This window comes from Microtus pennsylvanicus, chromosome 4, assembly GCF_037038515.1.
Source record: "Microtus pennsylvanicus isolate mMicPen1 chromosome 4, mMicPen1.hap1, whole genome shotgun sequence".
NCBI classification, from domain to species: domain Eukaryota; kingdom Metazoa; phylum Chordata; class Mammalia; order Rodentia; family Cricetidae; genus Microtus; species Microtus pennsylvanicus.
In genome coordinates this window covers 81331877-81346158 of record NC_134582.1, presented here as the reverse complement: position 1 = coordinate 81346158, position 14282 = coordinate 81331877, and the positions used below count along the sequence as shown (strand labels likewise).

The 14282-nt window shown below is 46.1% G+C and overlaps 1 protein-coding gene across 1 annotated transcript in view; it reads right to left on the bottom strand.

Annotated features, from left to right (window-relative positions):
- Nucleotides 1-2590: 2590 nt before the first annotated feature.
- Nucleotides 2591-14282, bottom strand: part of Diras2 (DIRAS family GTPase 2) — a 30641-nt gene continuing 18949 nt past the window's right edge. Inside the window, exon 2 of the mRNA XM_075969634.1 lies at nucleotides 2591-6512. Coding sequence (XP_075825749.1) covers nucleotides 5877-6476 — 600 coding nt within the window. The 5' untranslated portion in view covers nucleotides 6477-6512 and the 3' untranslated portion in view covers nucleotides 2591-5876. The remainder of the gene's footprint in view (nucleotides 6513-14282) is intronic.

Genomic DNA, 14282 nt, shown 5'->3' with positions numbered 1-14282 from the left:
CCACCCCAGCCTTTGTCTTGGAGATTCTGCTACACGAACCTAGAACCAAGCGTGGGCTTTCTGGTGGGTGACACTCATTGCCCATCACAGCCTCTGTTGGCGATGGAGGAAAAAGGACCTTCAGGAAGTCTCCATCCCTCAGCTATCTCCACTGGTCCTGGTTCACCCGGCATCTGGAGCAAGAGACTTTTCGACATCTAGGGATCTGTCCTGGCACTGGGAGCAGGAGCTCACCACACACCATCACCGTAGAGAACTCAAAATGAAGGCTTCCTTAATGGGAAGGTAAATGGCAGGCTCAGGCTTCCTATATTTAGCCCTTCCTGAGAGCAGCTATTTCGGGCAATGTGTGAATGGAAGCAGGCAGCCTGGATTTGGAGCGCGGGGAGCAGCAGTGAAAATGTGACCTAAAAAAGACAGATCCCAGCAGAGCAATCCCAGACCACGTGTGCAAGACGAGTCCTCATTGATTAGCGGAAAGCCCAGCCTGACTTGAAGACAGGAAAGGAAAGGGAGGCTTCGGTTTTGATGGTGGATGCCTGGGAGGGGACCATCTCCAGCTTCTGCCTGGAACAGCTTTCTCCAGGAAACGTTGCGCGCGCATGGTAACTCACTCTGGGACAGTATGGCGCTAAGTCATCTAAGTATTTGTGGGCGTCGCCCAATCCAAAGAGATGATTCCTAACTTCCAACCGTGGTTGAGGGAACTGGCGAATTACTCCGCCCCAGTGGGCAACTCTGTTGTTATTCTCTCACTCCACCTGGAAAGGCTGAACTGCCTCCAACAGAAAGCAGAGCCCTGCTCCAAAGACTACTCAAAGGTGATTAGAAAAACAAATGTCAATTAAGAGGCATCTTCAATTCTTTGAGAGTTCTGGGTAATTTAATTCCCTGCTTGACTTAATTAAGCTCTAGCCAGTAAAACTTGTCCATTAAAACATACACACACACACACACACACAAATATATATATATCCTTGATTTGTGAACCCAATTTAAGTTTTTCACCAATGGTGCCTGGAGACGACTGGTGTGAAAATAACGTCTCGTCATCTGAGGACACATAGTTCTTCTACTAATTAAGGCTGCAAGGACATCTCTTGCTGCTGCAGTGGGATGTTCCTGAGTCTCAAGACCTTTGTAACTGGCAGCCAATGTATCCTTCCACTATGGGGAACCAAGCGGACCTGCTCGTTGTGGTTACCTCCATAGCTAGGAATAACCATGAGAAAATAGCAATAACTATGAGATGGGGAGGGGTGTTGCAAAGCAGACAGGAACTGTAGGGAGTGGTGTGCAGACAGCATGGCCAGAAAGCTGTTCAAAGGACTTCTAAATAGTTTCTGTGATTTTCTCTCTGCACAGGTCAAATTTTACACTGAAGACCTTCAAATAGTAGGTAGCCCTGGGCAGGGTTTGCTTGCTTCTTCCGAAGGCTCAGATGTGGCAAGCCAGCAGCCAGGGCTTTGTGTAGTCTTTAAGACCCTCATGCCCACCTTTCAGATTCTGATAAGCCCCATTCTGCAGCACCACAGAGTGTAAACTAAGCATTGTCGCTCTGTCAGTGGCAGAATCCGGGCTATCATTTCTTGTCTGCTTCTTAGTTTCGAAAAAGTTGCATTTTATTTCACACTCTGTGGAGTAAGAAGAATGAAAAGGAGGCAGGAACCAAGCCCAGGAACAAATGCTAGGGGCTTTGTCTTTACTTAATTGCCTGAAGGGAGGGGTTGTACAGAATTAAAAAGGAATAAAAAAAAAAAAGAATTTGCCTGCCCTGCTGTTTTATCGCGTCTTACCCCTTCCCTCTCCCCTGTCCTCGCCGGGGTATCTCTTTCCTTTCCACCAATGAGGAAAACATCCTAGGAAACATCCAGGCAGGTTTCTGTTTCTATTCAAGATGAAGTCCACAGGCCTCCAAGGTCACGTGACTGCAGCTTGCAGAGCAGCTGGTCCATGCCATGCCAGTCAGATTAACCCTTAAAAACTGGGAGAAAGTGAATGGGCAGATGGTTCAGTCAGCAAAGGGCAAGGACCCAAGATCAGATCCTCAGACCCCCACATAAAAATCCAGGCAAGCACGGTGGAACACAGAAACACACCTGTAACCTCTGTGTCGCAGTGTGTGGCTTAAGTGTCTTTCTGCTATGAAAAATAAAGTGCTTGATCCTTCCCTCCCATTTGGAGCTCATCAATTTAAACTTAAAAACATTATCTCACATTTATTCTGTTATTTAAAAAAAAAAAAGGAAGCGATCTTGAGGCAGAAGTATGGCTTAGTAGTTAATATGGGTGCTGTGCAGACTTGAAACCCTGAATCTGAACCTAGAACCTAGGGGTTTTGTTTTCGTTTTGTTTTTTAAAAAAAATATGGACAGGAGTAATAAGGAGGTGGAGACGGGATGATCCTTGGGGCTCTCTAGCTGATTAATGCAATTGACAATCCCCAGGTTCCAATCATAGACACTGTCTCAAAAAAACAAGGTGGTTGGCTCCCGAGACTACACCTGGGGCTGGCCTCTGACCTCCACAGGCACATACACACATGCACACATACACATACACAAAATAAAAACACAAACCTCTTTCCAGCCAGTGTCATAACTGAGCTTTATTGTAACTGGTTCCACGGGTTGGGGCCATCACTGCAGCTAGGACCTTGTGTGAGGTGATCATACAATCTGTCAGACATAGCCAGGTATGAAGCCAGAAGAGCAAGTTCCTGATGTGGGAGCCTGTGTCGGCATCTCGCATGCCAACGGTCACTCTCCGCAGGTATCTGATTGACACAGGTCTTTGTGGGCTACTGAATCCCAGGATGTGGCCTGTAGGAGTTCCGCATGCCCCTTTGGCTATGGTATTTCCAAATGGCTTGTGAAGGACCAACACTTTACAAACTTGGGGCAGGGAGGAATATCACAGCGCAATTTTAAAATATTTAATACATTTTTGTGTTCTACAAAGAATGAGCAGTTCTCAAATATTACAAATAGTGAAACAGATATACTAGCTTATAGATATATAGAGATAGATATATACAATTTACTACTTTATACTTCAAAAGTGCAGGAAGATAAATTACATAATATATATAATTTTAGATCTAGTGGACAATTGGATATTGCTCTTTGTTGGACTTGATGCATTGGATGCATGCCCATGGCTTGTCACTGAATGGAGAGGGGACTGGTGGGGATTAGGGAACTCATGGAGCCCCATGCTTAACCCCAGAGTGCCATCTTCAAAGCAATATTTCAAGTTTTATAATGAGCTGGGCCTGGATCAGAACGTTCCAGTCCCATTTACAATGTAGGATGTCACCAAGAATCTCAGCTTTATGACTTGGGATGGGACCAAAGCAACGCTGAAAGCCATTGGCCCAGTAGTCCTGCACCCTGGGCTCCTGAGTCAGAGGGACATTTGCAAAAAGAGATGTTGAGATAGGTGCCCAGGGCTCAGCTCAATCTAGAGGAGAAAAGCAGTGTCTGAATGAAGCCCAGCAAGGGAGGCTTTAGCAGCCTCCCAACCTCTAAACTCACCGGCAGAATAGAAAGGAACGAGGACTGTGAACGGAATAACCACAAGATTCTCATGGCAATGAAGACCAAAATACTTAGGAATATGGACACTGACTTAAAGATCTCAAAGAACCCTGACATGGTCGCTGGGAATAGCAAAGTTTGTAGCAACATTCCACCTAAAATGGCTCCTGTCAGTGAGAGAGGCAGGATTTTACTAACCGTGACGGGATCACCACAAACATATATATCCTATGTCAGCCGTGGAGTCATGGCCTTTCCTTCACTAATCTCACCCCTAAATGGCAAGGTGACACATTTCCTCTGAGAAATAGGAAGAAATGGAACAACAAATTACAGACGTTCAAAAAATAAATAAAAAATAAAACTCTGCAGCTCCATCTTCCTGTGATAGGGAATGGTTTTAGGGAACAGAAAGAGCAACAGAAGAGCCTCAGAGGGGGCCCAGAATGGATCTGAGCTCATGGTTGACTCCTGGGCTTTCCTCATTTTTCAGGGTGGCTGCTCACCCAGGTCCCCAAGGATTTTGTTCTAGAAGTTCACAGAAATGGTAAGATCACTGAGCCATACGGTATCCTGAGGGACCTTCCCAACCCTCAGCATGTCGCCAGGGTGGGCTATGATTGACAGAACAGAGTGGGCCAGACCAGACAAGGAGACTGAATTCTAGAGGCCTGAAGGAAACAAAGGAGTTTGAATACAGCGTGCTTTGGAGGCATAGGTGGAACAAGAGGCCTACCACAACACGCCAGTCTCGGGAGCTCTGCACAGAGGCCATAGGGCCACTATATAGGCCTCCCTGTGCTGCAGTCCCCTCGACCTGCTGACTGGGCAATGGTAAGATGGCTAAGAGAGTGGCCAAGCCAGCACCTGAGGCCAGCATGGGTTTGTCCCACCAGCTGAGACAGGAGCTCCTTCTCATTGGCTGAGGGAGTAAGAATTTTCAAGAACCAAAACCCAGACAGACTCCAGGATGGCAAGCAAATTGGACTAAGCTGAGGGCATTGTGCCCAGAAAAGAGAGAGTGATCTATCTGTAGCTGGCATGGCCTCTGCTGCCTCAAGCCATGGCTGGTTTGTTCTGAGGAATCCAGGGTACACGCACAGGCATTAGGAAAGAACCAGTTCTGGGGTGCACACCACACTGAGGAACTTAAGGACATTTAACAAGGAACAGGGGGGAAATTACTATTAATTAAATGCATCTTCTAGCAATCTACTTCCAATATAGATAAGTTGTTAAAAACACAGTGAATGACGTCTGTTTCTGAGTATTTCATTGAGGTGCAGTGCGTGGCATCTGCAGGCTCATGTCGTTTAGAAAAATGGGTGTGCTTTTGGTTATTAGATGCTCTTGGCTGGCTGTTTCCCAGCTGGGTACACATGGAGTTATTTAAGACAAGAAAGCCATCTTAGGGGAGGGGAAGGTAGGAGTCTAAAAAAAATGCCTGCTTTATTTGCTTTTATTTAAAAATCTGAGGGCTGGGAGAAGTGGCCACCCTCGAAGGTCAAAAGAAAGAAAGTTCATGTTTCTAAAACCCTCAAAGTATCACACACACACACACACACACACACACACACACACACACACGGGCGTTATTGCAATCTTTGCATGATGTCACAATGTCCTACCCCCAAAATGGAGGAAGTGCTGGCACAGCGTCATGCCGTAGGTGCCCTTGCCTTACATGTGAAGTGTGTACAATTGACAGACTGACACGGTACTTGTAAGAAGACTTTGAGGAAGTGAGGGCATCCCCGCATTGTGTGTCAGCAGGAACAACATGAGCATCATTTGGAGGGGGCTATGGTATTTTGTCTTTAATCCCACTAAAAATGCATTAACAGGAACCGCTAGGATCCATAGGTCCATGTTGGACCCACTGGATTCTCGCCTCCTTTGACTGCCTGCTGCTTCCCCAAAGATGTTAGTGGCTTCTGATCTAAGTTTCCTGGTGTGGGATGGTTCCAGTAGCTAAGGGTTAACCTGCTGTCACACACACACACACACACATGCAGTACAGAGTACTCTCAGTTTCTCCTATGTCCACAGCTCTGAGTCCCCTCGCCTTCAAATGGCTAAAGCCCGCTCAGGACTGGCCTCGGTTTCCAGGGATGCAGAGAGCATCGCAGATTCGGCAACTCCTGAGGGGTGGGCTGCTGGGGGATATGGAATGCCTCTTGAGGGCATTGCAGGGTATGTCACAGCCAAATGCAATGTTTAACACATGGGCATCAGACATGCTGCCCTGACGACAGTGGGGTTCACGGGGGGGGGGGGGGGGGGGGGGGGGGAAGAGAGATGCCCTAAGGGCAGCAGCTCCTTCTACGCGGAAGCCTCTCACATGACCACGCACTTGCCCTTGAGCTTCTCCTTCCGTTTCTGCTGCTTGCTCTTCTTGCCGTCAATCTGGAGGCTCACGGTCCTGCGCTTCTCCAGGTTGAGCAGTTCCTGAAAGAGTTCCTTGACGTTGTGGTTGAGCTTGGCCGATGTCTCCATGAAAGCACACTTCCACGTGCGCGCCAGGGCCTCCGCCTCGCTGCTCTGCACCTCACGGTTGGAGCTCTCGTCACACTTGTTCCCTACCAGCATGATGGGGATGCTCTCCACGTCCCCCTTGATCTCACAGATCTGCTCGTAGATGGGCTTGAGTTCCTCCAGGGACTGCCGGCTGGTGATGGAGTAGACCAGGATGAAGGCGTGGCCTTTGGAGATGGACAGCCGCTGCATGGCGGGGAACTGGTGGCTCCCGGTGGTGTCGGTGATCTGCAGGGTGCATATGCTCTTGTCACAGCTGATCACCTGCCGGTAGGTGTCTTCCACAGTTGGAATATAGCTCTCCCGGAAGGTCCCTTTGACAAACCGCAAAACGAGGGAGCTCTTGCCAACACCACCTGCCCCAAACACCGCCACCCGGTAGTCATTGCTCTGTTCTGGCATGTTGCTTCAGAACTCCAGCTACGGGCCAGAAAGTACCTAGCAAAGAAGCAGACATTGAGAGAGTTCATTTGAAAATCCCAGAAGCATGGTTTTGCCTTATTTAGCTGAAGAACATCAGGTGATGACGTTTGTCTTCACTATCGCCTCCTGAAAACCATTCCAGATTCCGTTTATCTGCTCCCACAGTTCAAAACCCAAATCCCCTCAGCTAGTCCTCCGCTTCCCAGAAGCCAGATGATTTACTTTGTAGCTAACTAGAGCCAGTCTATTCTTCTATATTGACTTGACTCTGAGCATGTTTGCTAAGACATGGGCCTTTTACCCAGGAAGAAGAGAGTCAGCCTAAGACAGGCAGAATGACGGTGGGCAGTGGGCGATGAATAGTTGACACACATGCCACATGCCTCAATGTACAAAGTCCCAGTACTATTGCATACACAACACGCTAGGCCTAAGAATGACGTGGGATAGGGCTGGGGAGATGGCTTGGTGTGTGAAGAGCTTGCTGCTCAAGCCTGAGAACCTAAAGTCAGATTCCTAGCCCCCACGCAAAAGTCAGGCATAGTGGCATAGGTCTAGAACCCTAGCACTGGGTGGATGGGAGTGGAGACAGGCAGATCCATGAAGCTCACTGACCAGCCAGCCCAGCTAAATGTGTAATCACCGGGTTCAATGAGACACTGTCAGAACAAGAGAGAGAGAGAGAGAGAGAGAGAGAGAGAGAGAGAGAGAGTTGGCCATGCTCTGACTGATGCCTCACATTCATGTATTTATTCATAGCAAATATTGGAGAACAGATTGAAAAAAAAGAGGACATGAAGTTGAAAAAAAAGAGTGAGGCAGGATTCAGAGGAGTTGGGGTGGGAGAGACACGTGATTGAAATGCATTGCATACATGTATGAAATTCTCAAAGAATAAAATTAAGTTATAAGTAAATGAGATGGCAAAAGAAAGAGAAAGATGCCCAGTGTCAAACTATGACCATCACATGTATGCACACATATGCGCATGTAATACTCTAACAAATGTGTGCCCAAATATATACACAATGCATACATATCACACACACACACACACACACACACACACACCTGGTCTACCCTCTTTCCAAATTCTGGGAGGAATAAATAGACAAAAGGGAAGCCCTCAGTGTGTGGTGTTAAGCATTATCAGTGTTTCTAGCAGCCCATGAAATCCTCCGCCTCTTAGAGACGTTGGTATCATTACTATTGTTGAATAGTGGCCACACTGGAAATAAGGGGAAAGGAATGCTGTGTCCCCATCATCATATAGCACAGAAGGACAGCATGGGCATCCCCAGGCTGCCACAGGCAAGTCTGGCCACGTTGTCTTGGGTATCGCTCAACTCACAGTATAAACTCTGTCTTCTGGGTAGGAAGACTTAAACATTAACTAACAAACTTGAATGTTCTCGTCACTGATCTCAAACAAGTATTGCTTTATGTTTTAGAAATTGTATAAATAATTTGCATTATGAGTAGAGTAGAACAATGCAGGTATATTTACTAAGATTGCATCCAGGAAGCTTTCCCAGCAAGCATTACTCACAAGTAGAAAATGTATCTAAATGTACTTTCTCTAGGACTGGAGAAATGACCCGGTGGTTAAAAGCACATTCTGGTCTTGCAGAGGACCCAGGCTTTGTTCTCAGAACTTCCTATCTAGCAGCTCACGACTGCCTGTAACTCCAGCTCCAGGTGATCTGACCTCCTCTTCCTCACTCCACGGGCACCCTGATCCCATGCACATACCAACACAGACACACACGGAAAATCAAAAACACAGCCTTGAAAAGAAATGTTCTTCCTTCATTTATAAACTCTCAAATACCTTCCCTCCATCCCTTCTTAGACAAAGAGGACGCACCACACATGAAAGCACAGAAAATTCAACCGTGCCCGCATTTTTTAAGCTAAAATTGACATCAGGCCTGCGCACTTGTAGCACCGGGTCTGTTGCTTTGTGAAGGCAGACAGCATGCTCCCTTTTCGCTCTCTTAGCTTTTGAGTAACTGAGGGACAGTAGCAAGCATTGCTGACCAAATCGATTTTCAGAGCCCAGAAGTTATTAACTGAAAATAATATAGGCAGGAAATGGTTCTGCACCCGAGAACAGCGGAGCCACCTCCCAAGCCTCCAGCGATCTACTTTCAACTTGGTCCTGCACATATGCTTATGTACTGACTAAGTTTTCATTGTTCTAGAATGTGCTGGAACATACCAAACAACTGATTCAGGTAAGTTGACAGTTTCTGTGGAATATACCGGAACTGACTAAACAACTGACTAAGCCTCAGTGCTAAAAGAGAAAACAGGAAGATGTCGGGCCATTAATTGATGGAAGTCTGTTCAGGAGTCTCATTAAGTCTATTAGATGTCCATGAGATAATTAAGACCGATGTAGGCATGCAACATTATAACAAATTGTCCTGCAATTCAGACTGGAAAACAAAATCAATGGCATCTGGAATCTGATTTGAAATGTCCCTTTCCAGCCTCAGTGTGGGAGGCTCTGACTGCTGGGAAGGCTGAGTCCTCACTCGCTCCTGTCTCGTATTATAACCAGTCAGCTCTAACTTGAATGAAAGGACCCGTCTGTAGGGTAACGTTCCATTAGATCTGGACCTTAATGTTGCCAAACGGGTTCTCAGTCCACACCACAGGAGTCTGAAGAAATAGTTAACACGTGGTGTCTTGTGTTGCACTGTTGCTATAGTTCAACAGGACTCAGAAACAATACTATCCATAGCCACTGAGGTTTATCTGTCTAAAGGAATATCTTCTGTAAGCATCCAGGAAGTCACTGTGTTTGCAAGGACCTGAGACAGGGTCTTGCCTGTCTCGTGAAAATAGAGAACTCCACAATTTTTCAGTAAATTACAAGCATGTGCTTGGCGGAGGACAGAGGTCTGAAGGAGCTGAACGAAAGGCAGGCTGGCTGTGAGGAGCTGCTTCCTCCTGCCCTGCAGAAGCACGGAAGAAGAGCAGGAGTCAGGTGCTCAAGGGGTGTGAAGTCTGATGTGCAGTTCAGTGAGAGAGAGGTCTGAGGCCCTAACTCCGACCACGGCTTCAAACGGAAGGGCTCCAACCTGAGTTGTAAATAATAACGTTCCACCTCAAAACCATTTATATACCTCATCTCGATGGAACACCCCCAAAGACATTGCAAACGTGGCATTTACCCAAGAGGTCCTTGAGGAGCAGTCTGGGGCCCAAAAGCCCAAGAGTGGATTCAGTGTGGTCCACACAGCACATGCTGTTACCCAGTGAGAGAAAAAGGTAGGAGGATCCACTGGGGCATATGACTCTGTCTGGAGCCCAGGGAACATCTTGTGGAGGACTGGGGTTGACCAGATGGCAAATGGATGGAAGGTTTGTTGGTCCAAAGGCAGGGCCAGATGGAAAGGAGAAAATGTAAGAAAAACAGGAAGTCTGTGTCCACTGGCATCATAGGGTTGGTGTGAGGAACTGTGTGAAGCCAAATGATGTGAAAGCGGGGACAGGAGGCCCTTAGATTTATGATGAACTAATAAATAATGGAGAATCCAAAGAAAAAAATCTTCAAAGTTAGTTCATTTAAAATTTAAAAATATCAACTTACCTTTAGCTATGTTAGCTACACAAATAGGTGGTAACACTGGAATTGCTAAACATCAGAAATAAAATGGAGACAAACTGACTGGCCTTACAAAAATAAAAAGACTCTAAGGAACGTGAAGAGCCCCTGGTCCTCCATGTGCCAACAGGGCAGATAATGTGAAGGAAATAAATGCAAACTGGAAAAACTGATTCAAAAAGAAATAAAAAGCTTGGGTATTCCCCTATGATATTAAATTAGGAGCTAGGAGCTACCGACATAGAAAGCCCCAGGTCTAGACAGCTTCACCAGTGAGTTCTACAGGCCCTTACAAATGAAGCAATATCAATTCTTCTTAAACTCTTACCAAAGAAGTTAAAGAAGAAATATTATTCTTGTTCTTTCTTAAATCTAATATTGTATGATCTTTGATACTAAAAACAGATATCACAAGAAAATCTATACCAGTATCTCACAATGATAGACAGAAAAACCTTCAGCCAAAACTAGGCACAAGGAATCCTTGATATATGAAGAGATTTTACAACATAGCTAAGTGGGGTTTATACCAAAATGGCGAGTTACTTCACACTTGAAACTTAAATAATGTAACACAGGACGACAAGATGGCTTAGCGGGTAAAGGCTCCGGCTGTTAAACCTGATGACCTGAGTTCAATTTCCAGGGACTACATGGTGGAAAGAGAAGTGACTCCTGCCAAGGATAACCACCATGTGTGTGTCACGCCAGCATGCACACACACACACACACATACATACAATGCACACACTCACACACACATGCACATTCACACACACATACACACAACATATACACATGAACACACACATTAAACACACATACATACACACATGAACACATGTGCACATACATACACACTCACACACATGTACACTCACACGCCCTCACACACCAGGAATAAAAGGAAAATTTCTCAAAGGGCACACTGTGAAAAACTCAGTGTGGATGGTATTAAGGGTAGAGACTAAGGTCTGCCCCCCCTCCCCCAGGAGAAAGACACGGTCCTTGTGCCTGCCATTCTTAGCTTGTGTTCAGCAAAGGAAATTTAATCACAAATATAAAGCAAAAGCCTGCATCAGATTCATGCATATCTTCTAAATGGCTTTGTGTTAATGGCTGTGGAACCTTTAAGAAATGGGGTACAGTGAGAAGTTTAGGGAGCACTGAGGGTTCGTTCTCAAAGGAGATGGAGGGACCACAGTCTCGTCCCTCTTCTCTTTTTCTCCATCCCACATTCCCACCATGAAATATCATCCAGGCTCAGAGCAGGGAGTTATCAACCAATCACCGGATGGAATCCCTAAAACGTGTGAGTCAACACGAAATTTTTTCTCTCCCTAAATTGATTATCTCTGCTGTTTGTTACAGTGCCAGATGGTTGATGGACTGGCAGAACATCTATCTGTGGCTACCCTGGGATACGGTGGGTAGACACTGGGGGACGAGAGGCGATTGATCAGGCATGGGCCCCTTTACAACAATGGAGATCCTCTACTATTAATGCTGGCAGTGGGCCCAGTCCTGGAAATCCACCGAAACCACTGACTCATAGGTTTTAATTGAGTGGATTGTACCTCTGTAAAGTTGTTCCTTAAGAAAGACACTGAAAGAAGCAGTAATCGTCTGTGTGTTATATGGTGTCTGCTGGATCTAAAAATCGCTCCTAGACACGGAGAAACAGAAATGAACCCTTTGTGAAACAAACCCGGGAAAAACAACAGGCCAGGTTGTGTTCCCAGTAGACAGATAATGGGACCAACCTGAACACTCGCACTGTGAGAAGCCTCCTGCAGAGTAAAGACATTTCTACAGGAAGCAAAAGGGCTAGGGAGAATGTGCAGACTACAGCCTGATTAAACTTGACAGTTGCCTGCTGGGGACTACGAAAGTGGAACATCTTGTCATAGGGGGTGGGGAAACTGACGCAAACACCGTGCCGTTACATAAGGTGGTTATCTAGATCATTCTCAATAACGTTTTTCTTCACTTAAAATTGGCATAGAATTGAAATCTGAAGGTTTAGATTCGTAAAGTTCTACGGATTCCACAAGGATCTGTGGTCTGACTCTCAGGTGGATGGCTAGGTGTACATAGGACCAGCTAGGAAAGAGACAGCAAGCCCTTGAGTTTGGAAATGTGGTAGTCGCATGAAGACAAAGTGAGGCAATTCAAGACATGCACGGGGGGGGGGGAGTGAATGGCAGAAGTCAGGGCATGAAGAAGTCATGTCGGAAAGAGTACGGGAGTCATGAGCATGAAAGAGAGAGCCACAGACCAGACAAGGAATGCGGAGCTCTCTTTAAGAAACGCGGTAGCTAAATAAAGGAGAAAGAAGACTACAGAGTCGTACAGGGCTTAGGGTAGGAAATACCTGCAACCAGAGTCAGTGTAGGCTAAACCATGAAATACATCTGGGAGGATCCAGGAGTCCCAGGAATCCAGTATGCATGTGGCAGGGTTGTCTTTATTCAGAGAAAGGAGCAGAGGGAGGAGGGAGGGATGATAGATAGATAGACAGACAGACAGACAGACAGACAGACAGATAGAGATAGACAGATAGATAAACAGATATTTATTTATTTATTTATTTTCGAGACAGGGTTTCTCTGTGGTTTTTGGAGCCTGTCCTGGAACTAGCTCTTGTAGACCAGGCTGGTCTCGAACTCACAGAGATCCGCCTGCCTCTGCCTCCCAAGTGCTGGGATTAAAGGCGTGCACCACCACCGCCCGGCAGACTGCAATATTTAAATTCTCTAGAGCTTGTAGCCATTTGTTCTAAACTTTGAAATCGGTGCTCCATTCTTTGCCTTTGGTTTTTTTCCAGCTCCTGTCAAGGGACTCCATGGACAGGATGTCACACAGGGGTAGACAACAGGATGGACCATCTGTGCAGGAAAGGACACCTGTTCCCATCATACTTTCCTGACTGAGGATTAATTTGCTGTTTGCAACATTTTAGATTATTTGGAATTTTCCCCCCAAATCATTCTCAGTTAAATTTGTAAAATTTAATTTACCTGCTTCCTTGAATACACTGCATTTTGGGGGGTATAAACATGACAGGTGAATTATTTTTAGCAGTGCTATGACTTTGATATGATTTCACTGTCCCTCGGGGTTTTAGTCCAGGACTTGAGAGGGTAAAAACTCCTTATGGCTCTAGCGTTAACACTGGGAATTTGAGAATCCGCTTCTGTCAAAATTGGGGTGGCAATCCCACTACTGAATCTTGTGGCTTAATAGGAAGGACAAAAGCTATGTCATGTGTACATATGCACTATGCCTTGTGCCAGCTCAGGATGCTACCATCAAGACCGCTATCGCTGGATGCGGCTCTCCATCATGCACATCAAGACCCATGGGCCAACATAAAATGATGTGGGATTTCCTCTGTATGCTGTGAATACCACTGGTTAATAAAGAAACTGGCTGGGCCTGATAGGGTAGAACAGAACTAGGCAGGGAAACTAAACTGAGTGCTGGAAGAAAGGAGGCGGAGTCAGGAAGAAGCCATCTAGCCCCCTCCCCCCCCCCCCCGCCAAAGACAGATGCCAGAACTTTACCTGGTAAGCCACAGACTCTTGGGCATACACAGATCAATAGAAATGGGTTAAATTAAGATGTAAGAGTTTCCGTGCTGTTATTTCAGGTCAATTGCTTTTATGAGACAAATAAGCTCATAGCTTAACCTTGGCTAAAAGCAAGATGTCAGGAGACTACGACAGGCTCTTAGGACAGAGACCAGACTGGCCAGATCCTGGTTGCATTTGTGAGATCTTCTTTGTTTCTATTCTTTCATGTTGGTAAAAGCAGTGAACAAGGAAAATGACATAAATAACAACACTTCCTTCTGGTTAAAGGACCAGTTATCAATGTTCAGTGCAGCATGCTGACCCCTGGGAGGAGGAACACTAAAGGGCAGAGGCCTCTGGGACCCAGGACTCTGTACATATGGAACCAGCCCGTGATGCAATGGGGTGATGCTGGCCTGAGGGCCTCACTCACTGTCAGGAACAGGAGGACAAGGCTACCCATGCATACCAGGCCAGGCCAAATAAAATGCACCAAGATAGCAAGTCACTGGAAAGGAGTTTTAAAATTTCTTTGGCTCCATATCTGAGACCTCATCTCTAAATACAAGGTCATGGAAATTTCCCATGTGTCTT